Raw genomic sequence first — 25,512 nt, forward strand, 5'->3', positions numbered from 1 at the left:
CGTAAGAGAATTAATACAGCACAACTTTCTAACATTACACATATAATATTCATTGTAACATTTGCGAAGAGCCAATCATAAATATGCATTTTTCACACCCTGGCACAGCTCAAGACCGTTTCCTCTTGTCCTGTGCCACAAGGAGGAACAGGAGAGGAGAAGACACAGCCCCAGCAGGAGCTGGTGGCCAGGACAGCGCCTGGAGCAATCCAAGTGCTGGAATATTCCTGGAGAGCTGGAGGAGACCTGGAGGAGAGCACTCCCGAGCTCCCTGAGCAGAACACTTTGATGGGCTGCTGTTAATTGAGGGAAACACCGTGACACCAGAAGCACATTAACAAATTAAACTTTGGTGCTGGGAAAGGGGAAAGTCTCGCTGAACTGCGAGGTAGGGAGATGACTGACTTCGGGAACGTGACAATTACTGTACTTAACATTTTTTTTTTACATTAAGAGCCAAATAGGACCATATATTTAATTCATTAAACCGGTCTGAAGTGGCTCCCTCCATCCCAAAGCAGTTAATCGGTGCTCAGTGTCTCCTAATGAAGGGGTCCCTGTAAGGTCAGCCCGACACTCGTTAGCTAATCGGAGACTTATTTGTTTTGCAAATTGCTCTCCCATTTTGCACCACCGAGCAGCAATTTCCATGGCGGGGAAGCAGGAGAGAGTTCAGGGGCTGGGTTTTGAAGCCCTCAATCTGTCACTGGGAGGAGGATAAAATTAGCCTGGGAAAGAGAAAGAGAAAGAGCAGGATGCTGGGTTGGTTCCAAGCAATCCAGCCGCGTCTCCCACGTCGGGACTGAGGGGTGGCAGGAGGGCTGTGTGGGCAGTGGCACCGTCCTGCACATGCCAGGGGACAGGGGACAGTGTGTGACACTGCAAACTCCTCACCGTGCCCGGCTGGGCAGCGCTGTGCTGCCTTCCCATCTTCTCCATGGGAGACCTTGTGTGGTCCATTGTCGCTATGGGACACGAGAAAGCACAACACGAGCCACTCCGATGGCAAGGTAAAAAAGAATAAAGTTTATTTTCTAACTCCAACTTTTATACTTTTCCAAAGGTGACAGTGGATTGGAGAGTGAATGGGTCACCTCTCCAAAGACATTGAACAAACTACTAATACATCAATTTCTTCCACCCCCATGGAGGAATGCAAAACAATAGGTTGTTTATAGAAAATGTGTGGCAAAGTTTTCTAACAGAACGTAAACTCAGAAGGCTTTAGAAAATCTTAAGAATCAGGGCGACAGTCCATGGGGGTCCTGCTGCCCTGCCCATGTCCTCTGCCCACAGTGGCACCCTTAGGTGCCAGAAACAGGGGGGTGTGCACAGAACAACGTTCCCAGGGATGGCAGAGTCCCTCAGAGCTGCACCCTTAGGTGCCAGAAACAGGGGGGTGTGCACAGAACGACGTTCCCAGGGATGGCAGAGTCCCTCAGAGCTGCACCCTTAGGTGCCAGAAACAGGGGGGTGTGCACAGAACGACGTTCCCAGGGATGGCAGAGTCCCTGGTGGCTCTGTGGCAGCAGGGCTGTTCTGGACAGGGACACAGAGCACAGTGAGGGGATTTCTGGATAGAGGGAGGGCAGTGGGGATACCCACAGAGCCTGAGGGAAACACAGAGCCTGAATTAGCTGTTTCAATCCTTTCAAATCCTTTTCCCTCTCTCCCAGAGGCAGTGGAGGTCTGGCTGCTGTCCTGGTGCACAACAGGTCCACCTCGACTGGAGTTCATGCTTATCTCTGAAGGAGGAAGCATCTCCCACCCTTTCCATGGGTGAAGATTCTCCCCCCTCCTCCATTCAGATTGGTTTTCCTGCCCTGCCATGCCCGTGGGAACAGGCTGGCTGACACGATGTCCCTTTGCATCCCAAGCCAGCTCCGTCCCTGTGCCACACAGGCCACAGCTCCTTGTCCCCTCCTCACCCTCCGTGGCTGGGAGTGACCTGGCCTTTGCTTTTGGAACACGGGGAAGAAGGCCTGCATTTTGTGTTTTAGGTCTAAAAGCAGAGCGATGTGTAAACTGGGGCTGTCAGCCTTTCCTGCCCAGCCCCTCACCGGGAGCTGCTGTGTTACAGTGAGCTCCTGGGCTCTCTATTTCCCCTGTCTCCAGGACCCTGTGACTGATCAGATACCCCTGGACCCTCCTTCCTGCCCCAACGGGAGAGCCAGGGAAGCCCACCCTGCCCAAAGTCTGTACAGACCCCTGACATTTCCTGTTCGTGCTCTTTTTGCCCCACTCTCCCCTTGGACACCACAGAATAAAGAGAGCCGAACCAACATATCTGGGGTAAGAGCCTCTTTTGGAAATCTTTGCCATCTGATATTCCTCCCCTCACAGCCTCGGATCTCTGGGCCAGCTGATATTCAGGGCTGTGAGGGAGGGAATGTCACCGCTGCCTCTCCCTGTCCCAGGGTGGGTGATTGAGAGCCCGGCAGCTGCCACTCCTGATTTCCTCCTGTGTGGAGAAATCAGGAGCCAGAGCAGAAGGCAGCAGCTCCCTGTGCTCGTGCTGAGGCTCTGCCCTGGCTCTCCAGCGACCGACCTTTGGCCATGAACTTCTAGCAGGGATTTTCCCCTGGTTTCAGAGCAGGATGACTGGGAGCACTGGGAGCAGACCCCGGCTGTCCTGGCTGCTCTGCTCGTTCCACTTGGCAGCTGCTTGAACTTAGACAAGTGCAAGGGAAGGAAGAGCCTTTATTTTCCAATATCACAAGCAAAAAAAAAAAAAAAATACACACCACCTTTACTTTAATTTCCCCTTTAAAGTAATGGCCTCTATAGTGTAAAGAAAGCATTCCACTGAGGCACAGATTTTTTTCTCAAATGTCATGGAAATGGAGGAATTTCAGCAACAGTGTTTGTGTGCAAAATAGGAGAGAAAGTAGAACAATTTTAAAAGGTTACATTGATTGCAGTCAGACATGGACCTGCAGCAAGGAGCCCAGTGCAAGGAGGTGTGGGAACGAGCTGCTTTCCTCTCCATGGGACTGTTCCACCTCAGCATCTCCCCAGCGTGCTGGGGCACCTCCAGTGCCACAAGCCAAAAATCTTTAACTCCGAAAGGACCAAGCACTTGTGACCCTGGAGCCTGGGAGAGAGCAGCCCTGGCTCCTGAAACATGAGGCTTCATCCATGAGCCTGAGTCCTCATCCAAGGCTTGGTGGTGAGGAGATCCCTGGGAACAAATTAAAGAGTGAATTTTTACTGGATTTTATTTCTCTGCAGGATCCCTGGCATCTGGGAAGAGCTCCTGGTCCTTCAAGGTGATGAACCTGATTTCCTGCAGTTCTGTCGACACAGAGAAGGTGCTCAGAAGCCTCTGTTTCCAGACAGGCTGGAGGAGAGGTGTGAGCCTGACATGGTGGTGGAGCAGGTCGAGTTCAGTGGGGTCTCTCCAGCCCAGCTCGGGTTGTCTGGGGCTGCAGTCCTGGCTTGGCTCTGCTCCTGAGGGCAGGGGCAGCTGCCTTTTGGAGTGCTCCTCTTCCAGCATCTCCAGAAACCTTGGGCTTGGTTAATTCCTGGAGCAGTTTGTAAGAACCAAAGAGTGGCCAAGACAGCCTGGAAGCGTCAGCAATGCTCATCTGCTGCACGATGGAAGTGTTACTGTACAGATGGGAGCTGTGAGCATCCCCAGGGCAGTGTGGGGGCTCCTGGGCCCTGGGACAGCTCTGCTGATTCAGCTTCACTGATCAGAGATGGGCCCAGTGACCTCCTCCAGGCACTGGCTGCACCAGCCACCATCTGGCCTGGCCGTGGTGGGCCAGGGATGGACACAAGCTCTTGGGAGGTTTCTCCTCACCACCAAAACAACATGGCTGGTGCTAATGGCAACTTCCATTTGCAGGGCAGTGGGACACAACCTCGAGGGGTCACTTGCCATCGTAACTCGTGGGATCTTCTTTTCCCCACAAGGACTAGAGTTGAGGGAAAAGTCCTCCCAAGCAGAAAACAAGAGCCTGAGTCTCTCTTATGAAAACACAAGGGGATTTTTAAATCCCAATGACCAAATTTCCCTCCTACATCTCCTCTCCTCCTCTTCCCACAGGTGCAGGAGCTGCCGCCTTCATCTTCGCCTGAGCTCCGGCATTTCCCACATCAAGCGCGAACCAAGGCTGACCTTCCTCGGCGGGCGGAGCTGCACCTGCATCTCCACATCAATACCATCCCCACCAGGTGCTCTCTGAGCTCAGAAGCCATCCCGGCGGGGTCGTGGCCCGCAGCGTGGGGCCGTCGAGGCCCATCGGTTCCCCGCGCTGCCCGAGCCACGTCGGGGCTTCAATGGCAGGAGGAGGAAACGCTTCGCCTTGATCAGGAGGGATAAGAATAGCGAGCGGCAGGCGGCGGCCGGTGGGGTGAGGATGAAAGGAGGCTGATTCTCATTCTTCCCCCTCCCGGGGCGATCTGCCCCTTCCTTTCCCGGCCATAATTGCGTGGCACGCCGCAGACGAGTGTCACGCTCCGCCAAAGGCCGAGCGCGGCGAGGCCACGGCTCCAGGCTCGCCGGCAATGAGCGGGGAGGCAGCCAGAGTGCTTTTGATGCTGCTCCTCTTCTTCCTCTGACGTGCTGAAGAATGATCAGGCTCTGAGGAAGGCATTTCTCTGCCTCGCTCTGCAGAGGAGAGCAACTCTGCTCAGCAGAGGGACGGCACCAGCCCATGCCCCAGGAGGGGCTCCATGGGCCAGACTCAAAGCCAACATCCCTGAGCCCTCCACAGCTCCACATCCCTGCAGCCATCGCAGTGGTGGACACGCCTGTGACCCTTCCTGACAGTGGTCCTGGCTTTTGGTGGCTTCTGCTCTCTGAGGTTGTGCTGGAGACAGCCTGGTGTGAAGAGCAGAGCTCTTGGAGGTGTTGTGACACCTCAGCACGGCGATTCCCAAGCCAAACAGCTGTGGTGGGGCATCGTGGCCTCCCACTTCCCTGTGTTTTTTCAGGTGTTTCCTCTGGCTTTGCTTTCATTCATTTATCACACGCACACAGAGGATGAGTGGGCTCGAGCCTCCATCTCCAGCAGCTGAAATGGAATAATTACTCAGAGTATCCCACCTGGAGAAGAGTTCCCAGCTGGTCAGCAAATTGTGAAGAAGTTCACTGTATCCTTTAGAGCAAGAAATCATCCTGGAGTGGAAGTTACGGCTCCAGCACCTGTACAGGTGCAAGAAATGAAATTAAAAGGGTGGGTGAGACGGAGATTTAAATGATGCTGTAGGAAATACTGAGCAGGAGTCACCTTGATCTGACTGGGGGTTCCTTTGGAAGAAGGGGACCTAGCAGCAGTGTCTGAAGGAGATAAAAGGGAAAAACCCAACACAAGAACCTGGGAACATCCCCTCAGCTCTCCCCAGGCAGGCATCTCACAGCTGAAGTCCTTTTCCCTGCATTGGCGTGATGCTGCACAACATCATCCCTACAGCTGGCTGGTATTTTGGGGGGGGCTATTTTGTCCTATTTTTAGGAAATGCCAATATGGATTGGGGACTTTTTTTGGGTCTTGGAGGGAAAAGGTCATCCTGAGCAAATTTCTCAACCTGAACTGAAGGCAAAGAGGGGTGACAAACCCACTCCCGCTTCAGATGGAGCTAATTAAAGTGCTGACATTTTAAGACATGATGATTTGAAATCTCTTGCTTCAAGCCAAGTCTGGGCCCTTTTCAGAGTTTAGTTCTTCTGCCCAGAGTTTTCAGGAGAGGTGCAAGCCAACTGAGAGGGGTGATGGGTTTTTTTTATGTGGTATTGTCCTTACAGTGCGAGCAAGTTTTTAGCCTTTGGAAGAACCCTGTAACATCAGGAAACCTGGGCAGAGATCCCCAGAAAAGTGGAGCTCTCCAGCTCAGGTGGCTGTGAGAGGATTTGAGTCTTGGCACGGTGATGTTTTCCCCTGCAGAGAGAACAGGGGAGGAGAGCCCCAGACCCACAACACAGGGGTAAACTGGGGGAGGTGCACACCCCAAAACCTGTAGCATCACCCCAACAACTCTCCCCTGCACGAACAGTGACCTTGTTCAACTGTTCAAAATCCAACTAGGTGGAGTTTCTGGAGGATGGAGGCTTTTGGGGTGCCCCTGGGAGGGCAGGGGAGGGTGGGCTGTGGCAGAGCCCTGTGCCATGTGCTGGCAGCGGGGCCGACATGCGGGGCTGGGAGGGAGGGAGCTGCAATCAGGAGCTCTATTGTGGCTCTCGGGCTGCCGGCACAATGCAGCATTAAGAGACAAAGTCAGCTCGGCTCGGTGGGGTGCAGGAGGTGATTTGGGGGAAGGAGAGACTAGCTCTGACAGGTAGAACGAGCCTGGAGTGATGGGGGGAAAGGCAGACTGATGCCGGCTCCTGCAGTTTCTGGCTCCAAGCCGAGCTGCAGGTGTGGGAGGGTGAGTGAGCTGTGCTGCTCCACCGAGAATATCCGGGGCTGTTCCCAGGAGGGACCTGTCTGCACCAGCCCTGGGGACAGGGATGCACCCAGACAGACAGACAGACAGACAAACGGACTGATCTCCAGGGAGAGCTTGATCAGGGCAGGGCAGGCACGAGCCCATGTAGAGCAAGAAAACCTTTCCGTGTGAAGGGAGCTGGCAGGATGCTGGGTCAGCAGGGGATGGATGGGGCAGGGTCTCACTTTTTGGGGGTTTGGGACTCACTTTAAAGCCCCACTCCCCAAAACCATCCCTTCTGCAGGTGCCCAGGTGCATCTACCCCTGCCAGGTAAGGGCACAACGAGTCCCAAAGGGCTGTGCTGGTGTCAGTGGGGCCATCAGGCTCTGGGCAGTCAAAAGTGCAGCTTCTCATTGGGAAAAGAATAATAGTTTGGGGACAACCTATTTTACCAACTCAGAGAAGAGGTGAAACACCCTGAGCTCTGCCCCACCATCATGCACTCAGTGCAGGTGAGATGCTGCAGGTGAACTGGGGAATGGGAGGATGGAGGTGAACTGGTGGGTTCAGGATGGAATTGAACTGGTGGGTGTGAGGATGGAGATGAGCTGGTGAATGTGAGGATGGAGTTGAACTGGTGGATGCAAGGATGGAGGTGTAGTGAGGACTGTGAGAATGGAGTTGAACTCATGGATGTAAGGATGGAGGTGAGCTGGTGGGCTCAGAATGGAGATGAACTGGTGAATGTGAGGATGGAGTTGAACTGGTGGATGCGAGGATGGAGATGAGCTGGTGGGTTCAGGATGAAGTTGGACTGGTGGATGTGAAAACGGAGATGACCTGGTGAATGTGAGGATGGAGTTGAACTGGTGGATGTGAGGATGGAGATGAGCTGGTGGGTTCAGAATGGAGTTGGATTGGTGGATGTGAGGATGGAGATGAGCTGGTGGGTTCAGGATGGAGATGAACTGGTGGATGTGAGGATGGAGGTGAAGTGAGGACTGCGAGGATGGAGTTGAACTCGTGGATGTGAGGATGGAGGTGAGCTGGTGGCCTCTCCCCAGCTGAGACATTTTCTGCTCTGTCATCCTGAGTTTTCTGCTCTGTTTTGCCAGGCTGTTCCGGAGAAGGCGGCAGTGCCGAGCCGCGCGTTCTCCCAATGCCATCTAGTGTCCGCTCCAGCAGCCCCAGACAGTTATTTTAAGGCATCAGCGCTGATTTATTGCAGAAGGATCTTTGAGGGCCAACAGGCTGCCCAGGCTGGTTATTAACAGCAGCACGCATAACTAACGGATGGGTGCGCAGGCTGGGCTAGATTATTTTTATTATCGCTCCTGTTTCGCACTAAAAACCCACCCTGGCAGGATGGAGTGCGAGGATGCAGTGCCGTGTCCGAGGTGATTAAAGTCTTTCAGCCTTCAGCCACTTGTCTTGTAGCCCCGCCATCACCTGAGGCTTAATCACTCAGAAAAGTGCTGTCATGTCCTATTGTCGCCGTATTGGGAGCGCGACCTCTTTCCCGTTTAGCTGCCATCTGAAAAGAATGCAACTTGCCAGGAGACAGGCATGACTCAGGAGGCTGGTGATGAGATATAAAGACTTTGACCTGCGGGCCGCCCATTTGGAGGCTGCCAAGGTCAGTGGCAATGGCAACCATGTCCTTTGTACGGTGATTATTTGGCCAAACAAGCCAAAACAAGCAGTAATGGGTCTGCCCGTGACAGACAGACAGACAGACAGGCTGGGCTGGACTCTGCTCCTGCTGTGAGGGCATCAAGCCCCCAGCCCCTTCCCACTGGGGTTTGGGGCTGTGTGACTGCCCACGGTCCCCTCCTGCTTAGGAATTTGTCCTCCACATCTTTCCCTTGCCACCGTTGCAGGGGCATGTTCTGCACAGGATGAAAACACTCTCATTTCTCTCTCATTTCGGCCTTTTTATGGACAAATAGCCACAGCAGCATCTCCCGTGGCCCGTTCATCGGCCTGCCAGCACACAGGAAGGTTTCACAGGACACGTGTGCCCTGTCCCCTGCTCGCCCTGTCCCCTGCTCTGCTCACCACCACCACCTGCCATGATTTAGGTCCCTGCTAAGCCCATCCTCATCCTCAGCCACTGCTGACCATGTCAATTTATCTCCTTGGCTGCAAACCACCTCATCGAGGCACTTTGAGTCGGTGATTAATTAAGGTCTCCCTAGAAATGAGGTTACTCCCTGCAGCCTCACATATAAATGCAAGATTAATGGTGCTGGCCGTGTTAGGTGGCCACGACCAGGCCGGGCCAGCGAGGGTTTGCCTGCTCTCATCCAGACAGTCCTTGAGCACTGATTTTCCATGGAAGAACTTCCAAATAATCTTGTGGGATGGGGAGTGCATCTGGCAGTGCAGTGAAAGGGGCTCCCGGGGCTGAGCCAGGCTGGGTTGGAAGCAGCAGCGATGCTCACACGACTTTACCAGTGGCTGAGCCAACATCCAGCTTGCTCCGGGTGTTTAATTTTCACTAATCTGTTTGGGTTTTTTTAATTATCTGCAAACAAGGTGCCTTCTTCACGGAATAACAATGGTGCTGGGGACAGTGGGCGGCTGGGCTGTGCCCACACCCCTTCCCTGCGCTCAGCACCGCTCTGAAATTTTACCCGGGACTTGTTTGTCTGTCCTTATCCATCATCAGTCACAGGATTCCGCCCTGCTCACCGGCATCTGCATGCAGCAGGAGCGAGTCCTGCTCAGCTGGTGTGCAAAAGCCTTCGCAATCACCCTGTGCTACGGAGCTGGAGGAGGGTTTAAATACAAGGCTCTTTAATAAGATGAAAAGAGCCCTTTCTTTCCCCACTGGTTTTCTGCTTGCTCTTTCATGCTGCAGGAGCCCTCGGGTTGTGTCAGGGCCTGCCTCTCCGTGGGCTGACAGGTTTCCTAACTCCCTGCACTGTCAGCACTGTACCAGGAACAGCAAATACCACTTGCAGCAGCTGGAGGAGGAGGAAGGCCAGGTCAGAGCAGTGCCTGGCCTCGTGTGTTTGGGTTTTTTCCTCCAAAACATCCTCAGCGGCACCGGTGACCTGCAGAAAACCCTGTGCCTCATTGTGTGCAGCAGGAAAATGGGTCTAATCCCGTTTACCTGTCTCCTCCAGAGCTGGCTGTGGTGTTTGATTCATGTCAGCAGCTTGGCTGGTGACTGCGGGATGAATGACGCTATATAAATGCAAAGTGTTATTAATATTTCATGTTGTAGTGAAAATGTACTAATGGGGCTTGTTCCTGGAAGATAAAGTACTGCCATTAATACACCTTTGTGTCCCCTGCACTGGGGACTCACCTGTGGAGGAATGGAGGGGCACTACCTGGAGCAGAAACTGCCCATCACACCTGGCAGCTCCCCAAAAGAGGGGATTTTAACCCAGAGAGACACAAAGAGCCACATCTGACATGCACAAAATTAGGGGTACCAGGGGCAGAACGTCCCCCCCACCCACCACTGGGTGCTGGTGGATGGGTGCTGCTCTGGGCCCTCCCTGCCTGCCCATGGGGGACCCAGCCCCTGGGAACCCCCTGCCCGGCACAGCCACTACACAGGCATGTTAAAAAAATAAAAATGGGCTTGTTTGATTTCAAACTGCAGAACTCTTCCCTGGAGCCATCCGCAAACACTGGTAATTTACTTTACAGCTGTTTAGATTTGTTTCTCTACATTTTTTTTAAACCCCAGCAGAATTGCAAATGAAATGTGTGTTTGCTCCTCAAATGACTCCAGCTGTACCTGAACTCCTGCACCCCACACCTCCTTGGACTCCCTCCCCTCCGACCCCCATCCCTGCACCCCACAGCTGTGAGATGGGGGTCAGACCTCCAAGAGGGGGTTCTTTGAGCTGGGGGTTATTTTGGGAGGGCTCCAGATTCGGGTATCAAGGAGGGGTGATGGAGAAGAGACTTGTGCCAGCTTGCAGGTGAGGGGAGCACAGGTAAGCAGTTAATTAATTGACAGTGAAATTATCAACTGCCACCCACTTAATAGAGGGTGGTGATGGATAAAGACTCTGCTAAATTATTGCCATGGTGCAAAGTTTCAATAAAAAAGGATTATAAAGGGCAGTGTTGGGCTGAGGTTCTCAGCGCTGTGGGCAGGGACTCCCAGGGCTTCGGCCACTTTGGAGGAAGGGGGAATGGGTGCAGGGAAGGCATGGAGGGACCCCAGGTTGTGCTGAACATCCCTGCGGAAGCTGAGGACTGAGCCCCGAGCTCCCACCCCTGCCCACGGCGGAGCAGCCGGCTCAGCCCTTCCCGGCACGGCAGCGCTGCGGGGCCGCCCTTCGCCTTGGGAAATCTGACATTCCATGGGACACGTGGGGATCCGCCAGGAGCCTCATCCCTTCCCCCGGGAATCTCCTCCTCGCTCCCGGGAGCTCGGGGGTGACTCATGTGCGCTCTTTCGTGCCGGGCGATGCGCTCCTGCCCTGGGCAGGCGCCGAGCCGCAGCAGCGCCGCCGAGGGACACCCGCAGGTGAGCGGCCTGGGGACCCCCTCTGCCGCGACCCCCGGCCCCCAGGAGGTGGGGAGGGCCCTGGGGAAGTGCCTCTGCCCAGCCTGGCACCAGGGAGATGGGCACTGCCGGCAGCGTGCACAGGGAAGGAGGAATCTGGGGTTTGAGCGGCTGCCACGGGAGGGACGAGAGCCGGGAGCGCCCGTGGTCACCCCACTCCTGCGGGTGGGTGCAGTGGCTGAGCTGTGCAGAGCAGGGGATGTGTTCACCCCTCGGCGAGGGGGGATCTTGTTATTTCACCGGTAGGCAAAATATTTAAGGAGAGGCAATGGCAAACGCAGCCCTGGGAGTCTTTGCTGCAGCTCCACGGCGCATGGGGTGCGTTCATCTGGCACGATGCAAGTCAAATCAGAGGGCAAACCGGGGTCAAATCGGCCACGCAGGGGGCTGGGCTTGGTGAAAATTGGTAGTTTTGGCTGCCCGGCTCCACGGCAGCCCCTCCGCCGTGCCGTGGGCTCCCGGTGCGCGGGGACACGGAGCGGGGGCACCGGGCTCCTCCTGCGCTGCCCCGGGGAGCCACGGCAGATTCCAGCGATGGGAGAGGACGCGGCAGCGGAGTCACGCCCCGGCTGCTCCGATTTGGTGTCTGCCTGGGCCAGGCCTGGCAACGTCAGGGAAATTAATAACAAATACCTGGGCAACGAGGCGGGAGCAGGGGCGGGATGGGGCTGAGCCGTGCACCGGAGGTGGCTGGAGGATGCTGTGGCTGTGGCAGAAACCTCGAGCGTTGTCACGTCCCCGTCCACAGTGGGGACAGTGCTTGGAGGACGCGTGTCACCCAGAGCAGGTCTGTGCTGCCAGCGGTGTCCCTGCGTGCCAGCACAGGTCAGAGATGGTCCCAGCAGCATGGCTCGGTGCTGTGAGGCACACAGGGGATCCGGAGGGGAATTTCTGCTGCTGCTTCAGTGTCTGTGTGTTCTTTCTTCCCAGGCTGGCTAACAGGATCGGGGAGCCATGAACTGGGGGTCGTTTGAGGGGCTCCTCCGTGCCGTCAATGTGTACTCCACAGCCTTCGGCCGCATCTGGCTGTCCCTCGTCTTCATCTTCCGCCTGCTGGTCTACGTGGTGGCGGCCGAGAAGGTCTGGAGCGATGACCACAAGGACTTCGATTGCAACACGCTGCAGCCGGGCTGCACCAACGTCTGCTTCGACCACTTCTTCCCCGTCTCCCACATCCGCCTCTGGGCCCTGCAGCTCATCCTGGTGACGTGTCCGTCCCTCCTGGTCCTCATGCACGTGGCCTACAGGGAGGCCAAGGAGGAGAGGCTCCGTGAGATCAAAGGGGACAACTACCGCCGCATCTACCCCAACCCCGGCAAGAAGCGGGGCGGGCTCTGGTGGACGTACCTGCTCAGCCTCATCTTCAAGGCCAGCGTGGACGTGGTCTTCCTCTACATCTTCTTCCGCTTCTACAGGAACTACACCCTGCCCCGGGTGGTGAAGTGCGAGCTGCCACCCTGCCCCAACGTGGTGGACTGCTTCATCTCCCGGCCCACTGAGAAAAACATCTTCACGCTCTTCATGGTGGTCACCACCTGCATCTGCGTGGTGCTGAACATCATTGAGGCCACCTACCTGATCGGGAAGAGGTGCCACGAGTGCCTGGAGGCCGGAGGAGGGGACAGCCGGCGGCACAGCCACGACTGCCCCGTGTCCTGCGCCGACCCCGTGGGCACGGGCAGGCAGGTGTTCCACGGGGCTGACTACAAACCCCCCACGGCCACCATCCCGCTCACAGCCTCCTGCCCCACCACGCTGTCTGAGGATGAGGCTCAGTCCTAGAGCTGCCCACCTGGCCTGCAACTCCCTGGCTGCTCTTCCTCCTCTGTGCTCCAGTGCAGGAGTGCTGAGGGTGGCAGCACCCTGGAGTTGGGCTGTGCTTGAGGGGTCTCTGCCTCTCCTGTCCTGGGAAAGGCACTTCACATCAACCTGCTGAATCTGGGGGAAAGCAGGGGCTGTAGAACACGTGCTGTCCCTGGCAGTGACAGGGAGCAGCAGCTCCATGGCAGCTGTGAACTGACAGTGGTGTCCAGACTCTGAGCCTGTACCAGCCAGGACAGACACCCTGATCCCCCAGGAAACCCGTCTCCCTATCTCTCACCCTTCATCAGCCACTCTGTGGGTGTCAGGGTCACCTCAAACTGATGCAATTGTCATTAATAACACTTATTAGTTGAGTGGGGACAAGAGCAGGTCCTTGGTGCTGCAACCACCGTGGTGAAGCGCAGGCGTGAGGATCCGGCCAGGCAGGCAGAGCCCGCTGTGAGCTGCTGGATCATCCTGCCTGGCCAGGGCAAAACACCTGAGCAAAACAGCCAAACAGAGGAGAGGAAAAACACCCCAAGCATTGATTAAATAATACCATTAAATGTCAGAATCTGATCTCGTTTATTGCTGTAATACATCGCGTTCGGCCGTGACACGGGCAGTGCTGCCATTTCCGAGGCCATCAGAGGCAGCTGAGCATTAGCTGGCATGAATAATTAACAATAATTTCATGGCAAATGCACTCACAAGCAACATTAACACTGAACATGCAGCTCGATCTGTTACTGGTTTAGCTTTACTCGGAGGGTGTGATAATCATTTTTTCCACAAGCCGTGGCAGGGCCAGCGCTCCCTGGCTCTGTCCCAAAAGCGGCACGGGGGGCGAGGGAAACCATCGCTGTGTCCTCTGTGTGACTGAGGCCATTCTCAGTGAGAGATCATTGCAGTGATCCAGCTGAGACCCTCCATGGGTAAAACAGCTCTTTCCCACAGTGGGGGGGAGGCTGAGGGGCTGCTGCACCCAAGGGAATGCTGGGGATGGGCAGGGCTGAAGGGAAGCCAAGAGCAAGCAGGATGGGAGGGCAGGGACTGAACCAGCCACTGGTGGGGGTGAGGATGGTGGAGAAGCCCTGAGGGAATCCTGGCCACGGGCCCAGAGCCCGCAGCAGCTCCTTGTGCTGACACAGGGACTTTGGGGACCTTTGGGGTCAGAGATACAGATCATGAAATACACAGGGAATTTTCTCCACTTCTCAGGGGAAGCTGTGCTGGCACTGCCTTCCCTCTATCCACTCCTCTGCTGGATTCTCCACCTGGAAGTTTTCTTTAGGAAGTGCATAACGTCAGAGGACACAAGTTGTTCTTTGTGTGCGAGCATTGCTCCGAATTAAAGAGCATGGGCTGGGCTGTTTGTTTTCCAGCAAGGTTGGCCACTCCTGCTGCAGGCTGGAGAGTAAAACCACGAGGAGTTCCCCTCTGCAGGCACTAATGGGGACAGGGATGAGCCCCAGGAAAACCACCCAGTCCCACTTCCACGCACCAAAGCACAGCTGGAGCTGCTGCCCCTTGCGAGACACCTGAATTTCCACTTGCTGGATGTTGTTGGGCTGTTTTGTCGTGCTCAGAGCAAACACTGCATGTCGGAATCTGAGGTATTGATGATCCCGAGATTGTAGAAAGTCTCTGCCGCAGCTCTGTCCTGCAGGGCAGCGTGTGGGGCTCTGCCCTCAGTGGGATGTGACAAACATTCAATACCAGAAACTCCCTGGGCTGGATTTACAAGAACGTGCCAATATCTGTCACCTACGTTGGACAGTGTGTCCCCAGCCTGAACCAACAGAAAAATGCCAACACCACAGTGAGACATGGAGGGTGTGAAGAAGGAGAAAAAGGACAAGGCACACCCAATTTCCTCCATCTTGTCCCCTTTGGACCCCTAATCTAGAATCCTAAAATTTTACTTTTGCACCCGTGCCACACTTAATTATTACTAATATCAAACACTCAGAGCTTGTAATTGATCCTGTAAGATTGAAAACTCTTTTCCATGGGCAGAGATCACAGCCAGTGTCTCTGGGGGCTCTGTCCAGGGGGGTTCCTGACCCCTGCCAGGGTCCCAGACCTGCCAGGGCAGCCAGAGGGAAGCTCTGGATTCCCACAGCTGCAGAGCTCTGGGTGTCTTGCACTATCCAGACTGGGGATAAGCAGCAGTCAGCCAGAAAAACGGGAGCATTTGACTGCTTGTTCTGATATTGGTGCTGCAAAAACAGGGGTCTGGATACTGGGATATCTCCTGGGATGCAGGGTCAGCAAACCAGGGGGTGTGTCACAATAAGAGCTGAATATTTCCCAGATTTTACATCCTCACACAGGAAATGCCCTGTATTTCCTTGTGGGGTCCCAGAAGACCTCCTAAATTTTGGGGTGAGAGGATTTTAAAGAAATCCACCACTAACTCCAGCCCAGGCAGGGATGTGGAGGGGATTGCGTGCACAGGTCAGGGTAAATTTGCCTTCCCAGCTTGGGCTTGTTTCTGCCCTGGCCAAAACTTGCCTGTTTGCTGGGAATGAGGAGAATCTCTCTGATTTATGTCCAGCCCTGGCTGTGGCTCTCAGGACCCCATGACTCCTCTGCCCCTGTTCTTGCGGGGGAGTCTTGTCCCTGGAGGGGGACAGCTGTTGGCAGGCAGAATCCTGCCAAGCTTCATTTAAGACTCTTCTAAAAAGGGTCTTGGGGGTTTTTCCTGCTCATTTGGCATGCACCAGCTCCACTGTTTGGGTTTTTTCCTTTATGGAAGAGCCAAGGTTGGTCTCCCTAAGTCACTGGGTGTTTCAGTGCTCACATCTGGCACTGAGGCCTCTCAGCCTTCACCCTGCTGTGTCGGAGCGGGGTGGCACCAGGGTGACACGTCCTGGGCACATCCCTGAAGCTCCCAAGTGCTGAGATCTGCAGAACCACGCTGGCACCTTGCCCCTGCGCCCCCGCTACCAGCGTGGGTGCAGGGATGTGCCCCTTGACGGATTTATGGATTTCTCCAAACACCCAGCTCAGCATTCCAAACACTGCAAGCATGGGCTGCTCCAGCTCCCCACCCAGCTGCCTGAGGGGGATCTTCTGCCTGTGCCCAATGCACCTGAATTTTCTCACCATGACCACATGGCCACTCCAGAAATTCCAAAACTGCAGGCAAGAGGCTGCCCAGGGGTGATTTGGCTCTTCAGCTGGCCCCTACAGGGTTTGGCCATGGGGCAGGGAGCAGCTGCCTCTGCGAGGAATCAGAGCTGCCCGTGCTCCACAACTTCCCTCTCCCCAGGGTGTTTCACCTCACAGGCCACAGTCCCCAGATTCCTGCTGAGCTCCCCTCATCAACATAGCTCAAATTCCCGATCCGAGCAGCTCCGGGGTGAAGGGAGGCTCCGGAGCCCCTGCGTGGCTCTCATCCAGGATTGGGGTGCCCCTGGCTGTCCCCTCCTCCAGGCTCCTCCTATCCTGCACCCCCAGGCTCCCACCAGGGTTTGCTTTGGGTCTCCTGGGCTCCCATTCCATTGTCCCCAGCCTGGCAAACCCTCACGGGCTTTATTTGACCTCCTGGAGACAAAAAGCCTCCAGGCAAGTGGCTGCTGGTCTGCCAGGAGAGCAGGGAGCAAATCTCTGCTGGCACCAAGCACCCTGGGGCTCTTCAGACCTATGGGAGGGGTGGCCTGGTGAGGTGCTGAGGTGGCTCCAGCACGGCCGATCGGCCCCAGGGTGTGCCAGAGGATTCCAGGGAAGCCTCGGGGCACTCTAGAAACCAGGTGAGCGGAGGGAAGTGCATTCCTGCCCCGCTAAATCAGCACAGGCATCTGTGGCGGCTGATCCATGGGGCAGCCGGTGGGATGGGGTGACTCGGCCTCCTGGAAGCCACCGGTGCTCTGGGGAGAGGGACACCCCCTTTAGGGACACCTCCCGGGTCCCATGGGGGTGCAGGGACCCTGGTGCCACCCTGCTCCATGAGAAAGGTCCCACCTGGCCACACCGGCCCCGCCAGGGCGGTGCCTGCAAGTTCCTGTAGGTTGGAGATACCGATGAGCTGTTGCAAAACTATTACTAAGGCAAAATCATTTCAAAAGTGGGTTACAATTGCGTAATCAGGGACTCTCAGCAGCTCTTGTGGTGGGCCCACAGCTGGGGCACGCTGCGAGGTCTCTGTCTCTCTGCCCAGACTGTCCCTGCAGGGGATGGGACATCTCCTGGAAGGAGCTGCTGGTGTTCCCCGTGCAGGAACGTGTCTGTGCTGATCTCCCTGCGGGATGTGACCTGCCTTTTTGTTGTTCAAGCCGTGCGTGTGTGTGCATGTGCGCAGCGAGAGCCTCTCCAGGAGCTGTTTGCCAGACTCACCCAGTTACTGGGAACCAAACCAACCACCCTTCCCCTCCCCTCACAGGCTCAGACAAACCCTGCCTGTGCAGGAGGGCTGTGCCTGGGAAGGAGCTCCCCTGCTCTGAGAGGCACTCAGAGAATCTGGACACCTTCCTCTGGCTCTCCCACCTGGACAGGTACGTGGGGCACAGGGTACTCTGGGCTGCCAGGGTTGAGGGGGGACAGCCTCGTGGTGTAACGGGGGGCAGGTGGGACCTGGAGCTGCTGTGACCGTGGGGTTGGTTGTGGGGATCCCAACATCACACAGTGCCACTTTGGGACCCCACAGGCCGTGCCAGGGTCGCCATCCCATGGGGTGGTGAAGGGGGATGGCACAGCGTGGCACCCCAAGGGGCAGCAGTGGCCACCCCAGGCCTTGCATATCTGTCCCACTCCCAAAAGAGGCAGAGACCCCCCGAGAAAAGTGTCTCTGCTGAGTTTGCAGCCTTAGGTGGGAGCGGGGCGCTGTCGAGTCCAACGCCCTGCGCCCACACGGGGCAGGACCCGGCTGTGACGCAGTGGGTTGGCATCCCGGGGGCTGGCAAGGGTGCCGGGCTCTGTGGGAGGCAAACCAGCACTGCCGACACAGCTGAGCACACCTGAGCACTGCTCCTGCTCTGCCCGGCTGCCACCCGGCACTGGGGAGCCCCGGGGGCTCACGCTGTGTGCCACGGGGACTGGCACGGAGCTTGGCACGGAGAGCACAGCTCCTTCCTGCTCCGCTGCGGGTCCATGACCGGAGCCGGCGCTGGGCTGAACCGGGCACACGGGTGCTGGGCAGGTGGGTTTTGGGCAGCTGGGTGCTGGGTTGGTCTCACTGGCAGCAGGGATGGGGTCATGGGTGAATTGGCAGGCTGGTGAGGGGGCACAGGCTCTGGGGGCATGGAGGTTCCATCCACGCCAGCTTTTATGGGCAAACCAGTAGTTCCCCTCTCCCAGTTTTAAATCCAAGGGTTGGGTGGGAACACAGTGATTGCTCCCCACCCTGACCCCCGCCAAGGATTTGCCAGGGAGGAAGATCTGCTTTTAGACGGGGCAGTGAGAGAAGGTGTGTGGCCATGGGCAGAGGCACAGCCCTGGCACTTGGCACACGCTGCCAGGGACCCCAGCCTGGAGCCACTCAGCCCAGCCACCCTTCCCAGTGTGTCCCTGGGACAGAAGTGTGGGAGCACAGCCACAGGTTCGTGGCTTGCTGCGGGTGGCCGTGGGCAAGGACAGGCTCCCAGAGTGCTCCATGGGCTCTGGGCAGTGCTCCAGGTTCTGTTCCGTCCCCACAGCCCTGGGACACCACAGTGCACCGGATGAGAGGACTCTGATCACCAGCCCGCCATCGCACCCTGGCTATGCCCCGTGCTGGACACTTCCCACCCCACAGCCCCCGGTGAGCGGGGAAGGAGCCTGAGCCTCCTCCAGGTACGTCTCAGAAGGCACCGGGTGGGCAACAGGCAGCGCAAATTCCTTAAAAGTGAGAGCAACCCAGTGTTCTGGGAATCCCTTTGCAGGGCAGGCACCTTCACAGCCCAGAGGGTTGTAAAAACCACCTGGGTTTGTAAATCCAGGTGTAGTAAAGCTCCCGGTCAGGCTTGGCGTGTCTCCTCACACAGGGCAGCCCCAGGCTGAGCTGCAGAGCCGGTTTGGCCGTCGGGTCCTCCGGCGTTGCTGCCGGAGCAGGAGCAGAGCGCTGGCCAGGGTGACATGCTGGTGACACACGCAGACTGTGACACACGCACACTGTGACACACACAGACTCTCACTTTCTGTAGCCCCGCTGTCACCTGTGTTTGGGCTGCCTCAGGTATCACCTGGGAGACACAAAACAGGTCCCTGGCACCCCAGCTGGGAGAGGAGCAGCCATTTCCCCTTTGGCTGATGATCCTGGCCTGCTCCTGCAGAAAGTGCTGCCAGTTTGCACCAGCACACACAAAAAAAAGAATCAGGCACAGAGCTGGTGGCAGGGACTTGGCCAGGTGGCTCATCCCTGACAGCAAAGGCTCCGTCAGAAGGAAGTGCAGATAGACTGAGTCACCTCTGCCACCAGGAGTGTGGGAGGATGGGCTTTACTGTCTGCAAGGGTGAAGAGCCCCCGTCCTACATGAGTGTAATGTGGTGGGGGAGAGGGTTGAGTGTCAGCGAGAGATGTGCAGCCCAGTGGTGTCTCCCACTGCTCCTTCTGCCTCTCCAGGTTGGGTGACTCTGGTCTCCCTCAGCTGCCATGGATTGGAAAACGCTGCAGGCGCTGCTCAGCGGGGTCAACAAGTACTCCACAGCCTTCAGCCGCATCTGGCTCTCCATGGTCTTTGTCTTCCGTGTGCTGGTTTATGTGGTGGCAGCCGAGAAGGTCTGGGGCGACGAGCAGAAGGATTTCGATTGCAACACGCGGCAGCCGGGCTGCACCAACGTGTGTTATGACCACTTCTTCCCCATCTCCCACATCCGCCTCTGGGCCCTGCAGCTCATCTTTGTCACTTGTCCTTCCCTCCTGGTCATCATGCACGTGGCCTACAGGGAGGACCGCGAGAGGAAGAACCGGGAGAAGAATGGAGAGAATTGCCCCAAGCTCTACAGCAACACGGGCAAGAAGCACGGCGGGCTGTGGTGGACCTACCTGTTCAGCCTCATCTTCAAGCTTATCATAGAGATCCTGTTCCTCTACCTCCTCCACAAGATGTGGGACAGCTTCGATTTGCCACGGCTGGTCAAGTGCGCCAACGTGGATCCCTGTCCCAACACCGTGGACTGCTACATCGCCCGGCCAACCGAGAAAAGGGTCTTCACCTATTTCATGGTTGGAGCCTCCTCCATCTGCATTGTCCTCACCGTCTGTGAGATCTTCTACCTCATCTTCAAGCGAGCTGTCCAGAGGGCAAGGAAATGGAGGAAATCCACCAAGCGCTCCGTCAGCTACAGCAAGGCCTCCACCTGCCACTGTCACATGAAGTCAGAGGAGAAGGACAACAAGTCCCAGCCCAGGTGTGTGGCAGCCCTAACTGCTGTCTGAAGGGTGCTGGGAAGAGTGGTGGGGGAAAGTGTCCTGGTATGTGCCAGGGATGGTTGGAACCACGGGTGACCACCAGACTCTTCAGCCAGGACCTCAGTGGCTGTAAGGGGAGGGGGACACATCCCTGGGAACTCTCCTGCTTGGGATCACGGGCACATCCCTGGCTGTCCCAGGGGTGTGGACACGCTCGGTGGCAGGTGGGTGCTGGCTGTCCATGGCCATGCCTGAGTGTGTCCGTTCTTCCCACAGAGGAGAAGAGCTGTGAGCACACCCGTCCCAGCCGGTTCACATTCCCCTCAACTTGGCTTTTCCAGCCTGCCAAATCCTCAAACCCTCAAGAGTCAACCCATGTGAAAAATGACTAAACCCAGTGAAGTAATGTCCCCGGAGAGAGACCCATGGGTGCCTGAGCAGACACAGGTAAGGCAAGGACAGCTCTGGAGCTCTGCAGGTGGCAGTGCCACAAACATGGACATCACAGCAGCACACAGACCCTCAGTGTCCCGCAGCTTCTCTTGGGTCCTGCAGCTCCTCTGCTCCCATGCTGGGTGTGAGTGCACCCAGCTGGTGCCCAGCCAAGGGCTGGTGTCATGCCAGTCCTCCCAGCTCACTGCTCCTCACACATGCGCTGCTTTCTTACGTGCCAAGAAACCAAAGGAATTCTGGGCTCCGTGGCCAGGGCTCTCTTCATGCACCCAAAGTAATGACAAAGGACCAGGGCTCCAGTCTGTTAGCAATTGTTCTGCTGGCCCAGTTTGCCCGGTTTGCCATTTCTCCCCCTTGGCTCACACAAGCACCAAGCCATGTTCTGCCCAAAAGCCCTTGCTGGCTCTGCTGCTTCCCTTGGTGCCTCTGTGTCCCCCCTCACCTCAGATGCACATCACACACGGATCCAAAGGGCCAATAAATGTCGTGTTTGGAGACACCAAGATCTGCTCTGCACGCTGGAAACTGGGGGCCTGGTGAGGGCAGAAGACGTGGATTTGCAGAGGTTCCTCAGGAGCCCACAGCCAGGCCCTTCTCATCCGCCTGAGCTGGGCATTGCTTGAGCCCACAGCCGAGCTCACGTCCGCCCGTTCCGCCTCTCCCAGCCTGTCACGCGTCGTTAAACTTTAATTCAGCAGAACCTCACGCTGGCCCCCAAGGAAATCAAGGAGGGATGAGCATCAATTATTTACTAAACCTTGATAAATATTACAATAAATAGAAATGATTTCCATTTAATCTCTCCTTAAGCAGCACTAGCGGAGGGTCCGCTGTTCCCAGCTCTGCTCAGCCCGCCCGTGTTTCCGAGCCCCACGAGCGTGTTGGGGCGTGCTGAGACCCCCGACAGCAAAGCTCTGCCTGGAACCTGCGTGGGAGTTCCCGGCCGGGCTCCGGTGGGGCTCATCCCGAGAACCGACGGGACGCGGGATCGCAACTGGGCTCCGGTGGGGCTCAGCCCGGGAGCCTGCGGGACGCGGGATGGGGGCCAGGCACGGTGGGGCTCATCCCAGGAACCGGCAGGGCCCGTCCCGGGAACCGGCGGGACGCGGGATGGGGGCCAGGCACGGTGGGGCTCATCCAGAACCGGAGGGATGCGGGACCGCAGCCGGCTCCGGTGGGGCTCCAGCACCACCCAGCGCCCGCCGCGCCGCACGGACCCTCGGGGGCAAACCACGAGCGCCGCAGCCGCGGTCCGGCCGGGGCGGAAAAGGACGGAACATCCCCGGGACACCGGGCGGGGAACAGAGCGTCCCCGAAACGCCCCGCCGGGCAGGGAATTAAACATCTCCCGGACACGGGTCAGGGGACGGAGCATCCCGGGGTCTCTGGCTCAGCGGGTTTGCCCAGTGGCGGACCCGCAGATGAAAGTGCGGGAGGCAGCCGGGCTCCACACCGTTGCCCCCCAGCTTCGGCCCCGACGGGTCTGGCCGCCCCCGCTCCGCCCGCCGGGGCCGCCCCCTCGTCCGGGGGCCACGGGAGGGGGCGGCCCCGCACACCTGCGGCTCGGCCCGGCCGGTACTAAGCCCCAGCCCCCAGTTTCCTGCCCACGCTCCTCCTCCGGCTTCCCCGGGCCCCCAATAACCGGAGCCACCCGGTCCGACCCCTCGCACTCAGCGCGGCCCGAGCCCGGCGGGACGTGCCCGGCGCGGCGGAGGTGAGAGCGGGCACCGGGCTGGGGACGGGGCACCCCGCTGCCGGGGGTTCCTTTAACCGCACAGCCGGCACTTCTCTGCTTAATTAGCAGCGGTTAATGAGGAGCCGGGGCTGTGGCCGCCCCGTCCCTCCTCGCAGCCGGGCTGAGCGCCCGCGGGGTGCGGGCTCGGCTCCCCAGGATCCCGGGAGAGGCAGCAGGGTGGTGAGCGGTGCTCGGGATCTCCTGGCGATGGGAGGGACTGGGGCTGGGTGTCCATCGCCCCGCAGCAAGGGAGCCGGTGAGGTGTTGTCCGTTCAGTTTGGGGTGAGCCCTGAATCGGCTTTGGGGCGGCAGATGTACCCCAAGGGGTTGTGCTTTCCCTCTAGACCATCCTGCTCTCTGCTTTTTGGGAAAGCCAGGGCAGCAGCAAATTTGTGAGCTCCCATAGTGCCTCCTCGCCCTGAGCTCCCAAAACCCCACTGGCTTCAGGCTGTCCTTGGAGTGGCCAGGAGAGCCACGAGCTGTGGGTGCTGCTGGGAGGGGAGAATCCCTGTCTCTCCCAGCCCTCGGTTCCTGCACTGTGTAGGAGGAGCCCTCTGGGGCTCCTAAACGCTGCCTGGAACCCTCCCTCCCTCAGAAGTGGGATGTTCCTCAGAGGGTTTGCTGGGCCAGTCTGCAGAGCAGCTATATCCTGAAAAAGCACGGAGTTTAAGTGGTCACATCTGCCCTGTGCTCCCCAGCATGGAAACAGGGAACTGACGTGTCTTCTCTCTGCTGGCAGAGGCAAAGGCTTCCTAGAAGATGGGTGACTGGGAATTCCTGCAGAAACTGCTGGACCAAGTCCAGGAGCATTCGACGGTGATCGGGAAGATCTGGCTCACCGTGCTCTTCATCTTCCGCATCCTCATCCTGGGCCTGGCCGGCGAGTCTGTGTGGGGGGACGAGCAGTCGGATTTCGTGTGTAACACCAAGCAGCCAGGCTGCACCAACGTCTGCTATGACAAAGCCTTCCCCATTTCCCACATCCGCTACTGGGTGCTCCAGTTCCTCTTTGTCAGCACCCCGACCCTGATTTACCTGGGCCACGTTGTCTATCTCTCCCGCAAGGAGGAGAAGCTGAAGGAGAAGGAGAGCAAGCTTCGGGCTGTCCACAGCAAGGACCCGAAGATTGAGGAGGCCCTGGCAGACCTGGAGAAGAAGATGTCCAAGATCTACATGACAGAGAGTGGGCGGCTGAAGATCCGGGGGGCGCTGATGTGGACGTACATCACCAGTGTCATCTGCAAGAGCATCTTTGAGGCCGGTTTCCTCGTGGGCCAGTGGTACCTGTATGGCTTCTCCATGGTGCCCCGCTACGTGTGCAAGAGGGACCCGTGCCCCCATCAGGTGGATTGCTTCATTTCCCGCCCCACCGAAAAGAGCATCTTCATCATCTTCATGCTGGTGATGGGCCTGATCTCCTTAATCCTGAACCTCCTGGAGCTCTTCCACCTCTGCTGCAAGAACCTGCTCAGCAACATCAAGAAGGTGTCGGGGCCAGCTGGACCGAGCCAGGACACCTTTGTGGATGCCATGGTCTCGAGTCCCTACTCACCCAAGCACTATCCCTTCCTGCCCATGGCCGAGAGCCACGCGCCCTCCTACCAGACCTACAACAAGCTCTCCAGTGAGCAGAACTGGGCCAACTACCGCAACGAGGAGAACCTGGCACTGGGCAGCGGCAGCAGGCCCCTGTCGGACCCCTACGCCCCCGGGCCTGCTGAAGCCTCCGCCCCGGAGGAGAAGCCGGGCAGCCGGCCCGGGAGCTCAGCCTCCAAAAAGCAATACGTGTAGTGCCGGGCTGGCCCGGCTGGCAGGGGGACATCCCTCAGTCCCTTGTGCCTGCAAAGGTGCTGGCTGCGGGCAGGCAGCTGCCTCCTGCCTGGTTCTGAGCTCTACACATTCCCCTCTGGAGGCTCCGGAGACCTGCCCACCCTGGGATGGGATGCTCGGGAGCGCGGCCGTGGAGCGCAGCCTCCGCTCTCGCCGCTTTTCCCTACAGACCCTGCAAGGAAGGAAACTGCACCGAGTTCCCCGGGACGCCGTGTCCCGTGTGCCTTGCCGTGGGAAAGGGAGAAAGCCCCGGAGCCACGCCGTGGAACAGGCTGTCCCCGAGGCCGTGGCTGGAGGCTGCTGGCCACTGGGAGCTGCAGTTCAGCCAGACCCCAGAGCCACGGCCAGCACGGAGCCAGGAGAGCGGCCGTGGGAAGCTGCTCCTCTCCTGCCTCCTCACGGAGCCGGGGACTGCCGGGAAGAGCTGGGCTGGGGCAGCGCCGACTGATCCTGGCCAGCAGCCCCATCCCCTTCCAGCAGTCCTGGCATCTGCCCAGAGTTCGCTGCAGAAGCTGCCCCCTCCCATGGGACACGGAGGGGTTAAGCCAGCTCTGCTGTGACCAGCAGATTCCGATGGCTGCAGGGGCACTGGGGGTGACCCAGGAGTGTGAGTTCCTCTCCTCCCAGCCCTGGGATCTTTCCCATGGGATGTGTGCCTTTAAGTTATTTTTAACCTGCTGGGCTGAGCATGGAGTTTCTGCCTTAAAGGTGCAGTTTGCAGGGACTTTGGGGAGCTGTGTCCAGCCTGGCCATGTGCCTTGGAGCCCCGTGGGGTTTAGGGAGGAATCAGCCCAGCTGATTCCTGAAAGTTTGAGGGGTTTTGGGTTTTTATTACTTTGCACTAGTCATCTCCTGCTGTGGGCTGAGGTGGGGGGGGGGTGTGTGGTGGAAGGACCAACTGTTGTCACAGGAGCTGTCACCCTGACTTCCCCAGCCCCCTGAATGCTGTGAGAGGGGATTGTCCTGCTGTGACCAAGGGGCTGCAGGTCCTGTGTGACCAAGGTGTGAGTGAGGGTGGGGTGTGGGCACTGCCCTCAGCACTGTTTCCCTTCCCCTGGCAGATTCCATGTTGCATCTTGTTGAATAAATTTGGATGAATGAGAAAATGTGGCAGTGGTGTGTCTGTGCTTCCTGATGCCCCCAGGAGGGCACGTAAGGGTTTGGGGCTGAGGAAGGGGGAAATGTTGTGCTGTGAGGGTGATGGGTCCAGGGTGAAGGGGAAAGTGGATGCCCAGTCGTGCTGTGGATGCCACGCACCCACTGAAAGCACAGCCCTCCCTGCTGTGGCCTCCTGTCCCCTGAGCCCGGCCTTCATTCAGGGTTTTGACAGAACTGTCACGTCCCAGGCTCATGGTGGCCCAAAGCAGAGCTCAGCACCTCTCCTTCCACTGCAGATAAACGCAGCAGAGGCCACGGAGCTGCTCGTGGCTGCATAATAGGTGGAAATG

The 25,512-nt window shown here is 57.7% G+C and overlaps 3 protein-coding genes across 3 annotated transcripts; all 3 read left to right on the forward strand.

Annotated features, from left to right (window-relative positions):
* The first annotated feature begins 11,864 nt into the window (after positions 1-11,864).
* Positions 11,865-12,693, forward strand: LOC110484292 (gap junction beta-5 protein). The gene has a single exon (XM_021554835.2). It carries the CDS (start codon positions 11,865-11,867, stop codon positions 12,690-12,692), a length of 828 nt encoding a protein of 275 aa, XP_021410510.1. The 3' UTR covers position 12,693.
* A 6,594-nt stretch (positions 12,694-19,287) lies between these two features.
* Positions 19,288-20,073, forward strand: GJB3 (gap junction protein beta 3). The gene has a single exon (XM_021554817.2). It carries the CDS (start codon positions 19,288-19,290, stop codon positions 20,071-20,073), a length of 786 nt encoding a protein of 261 aa, XP_021410492.1.
* A 2,113-nt stretch (positions 20,074-22,186) lies between these two features.
* On the forward strand, positions 22,187-24,025 carry GJA4 (gap junction protein alpha 4). Its single transcript, XM_021554777.2, has 2 exons — positions 22,187-22,213; positions 22,974-24,025. The coding sequence occupies exon 2, from the start codon at positions 22,994-22,996 to the stop codon at positions 24,023-24,025; it is 1,032 nt and encodes a 343-aa protein (XP_021410452.2). The 5' UTR covers positions 22,187-22,213; positions 22,974-22,993.
* Positions 24,026-25,512: the final 1,487 nt, after the last annotated feature.

Source organism: Lonchura striata, chromosome 26 (assembly GCF_046129695.1).
Source record: "Lonchura striata isolate bLonStr1 chromosome 26, bLonStr1.mat, whole genome shotgun sequence".
NCBI classification, from domain to species: domain Eukaryota; kingdom Metazoa; phylum Chordata; class Aves; order Passeriformes; family Estrildidae; genus Lonchura; species Lonchura striata.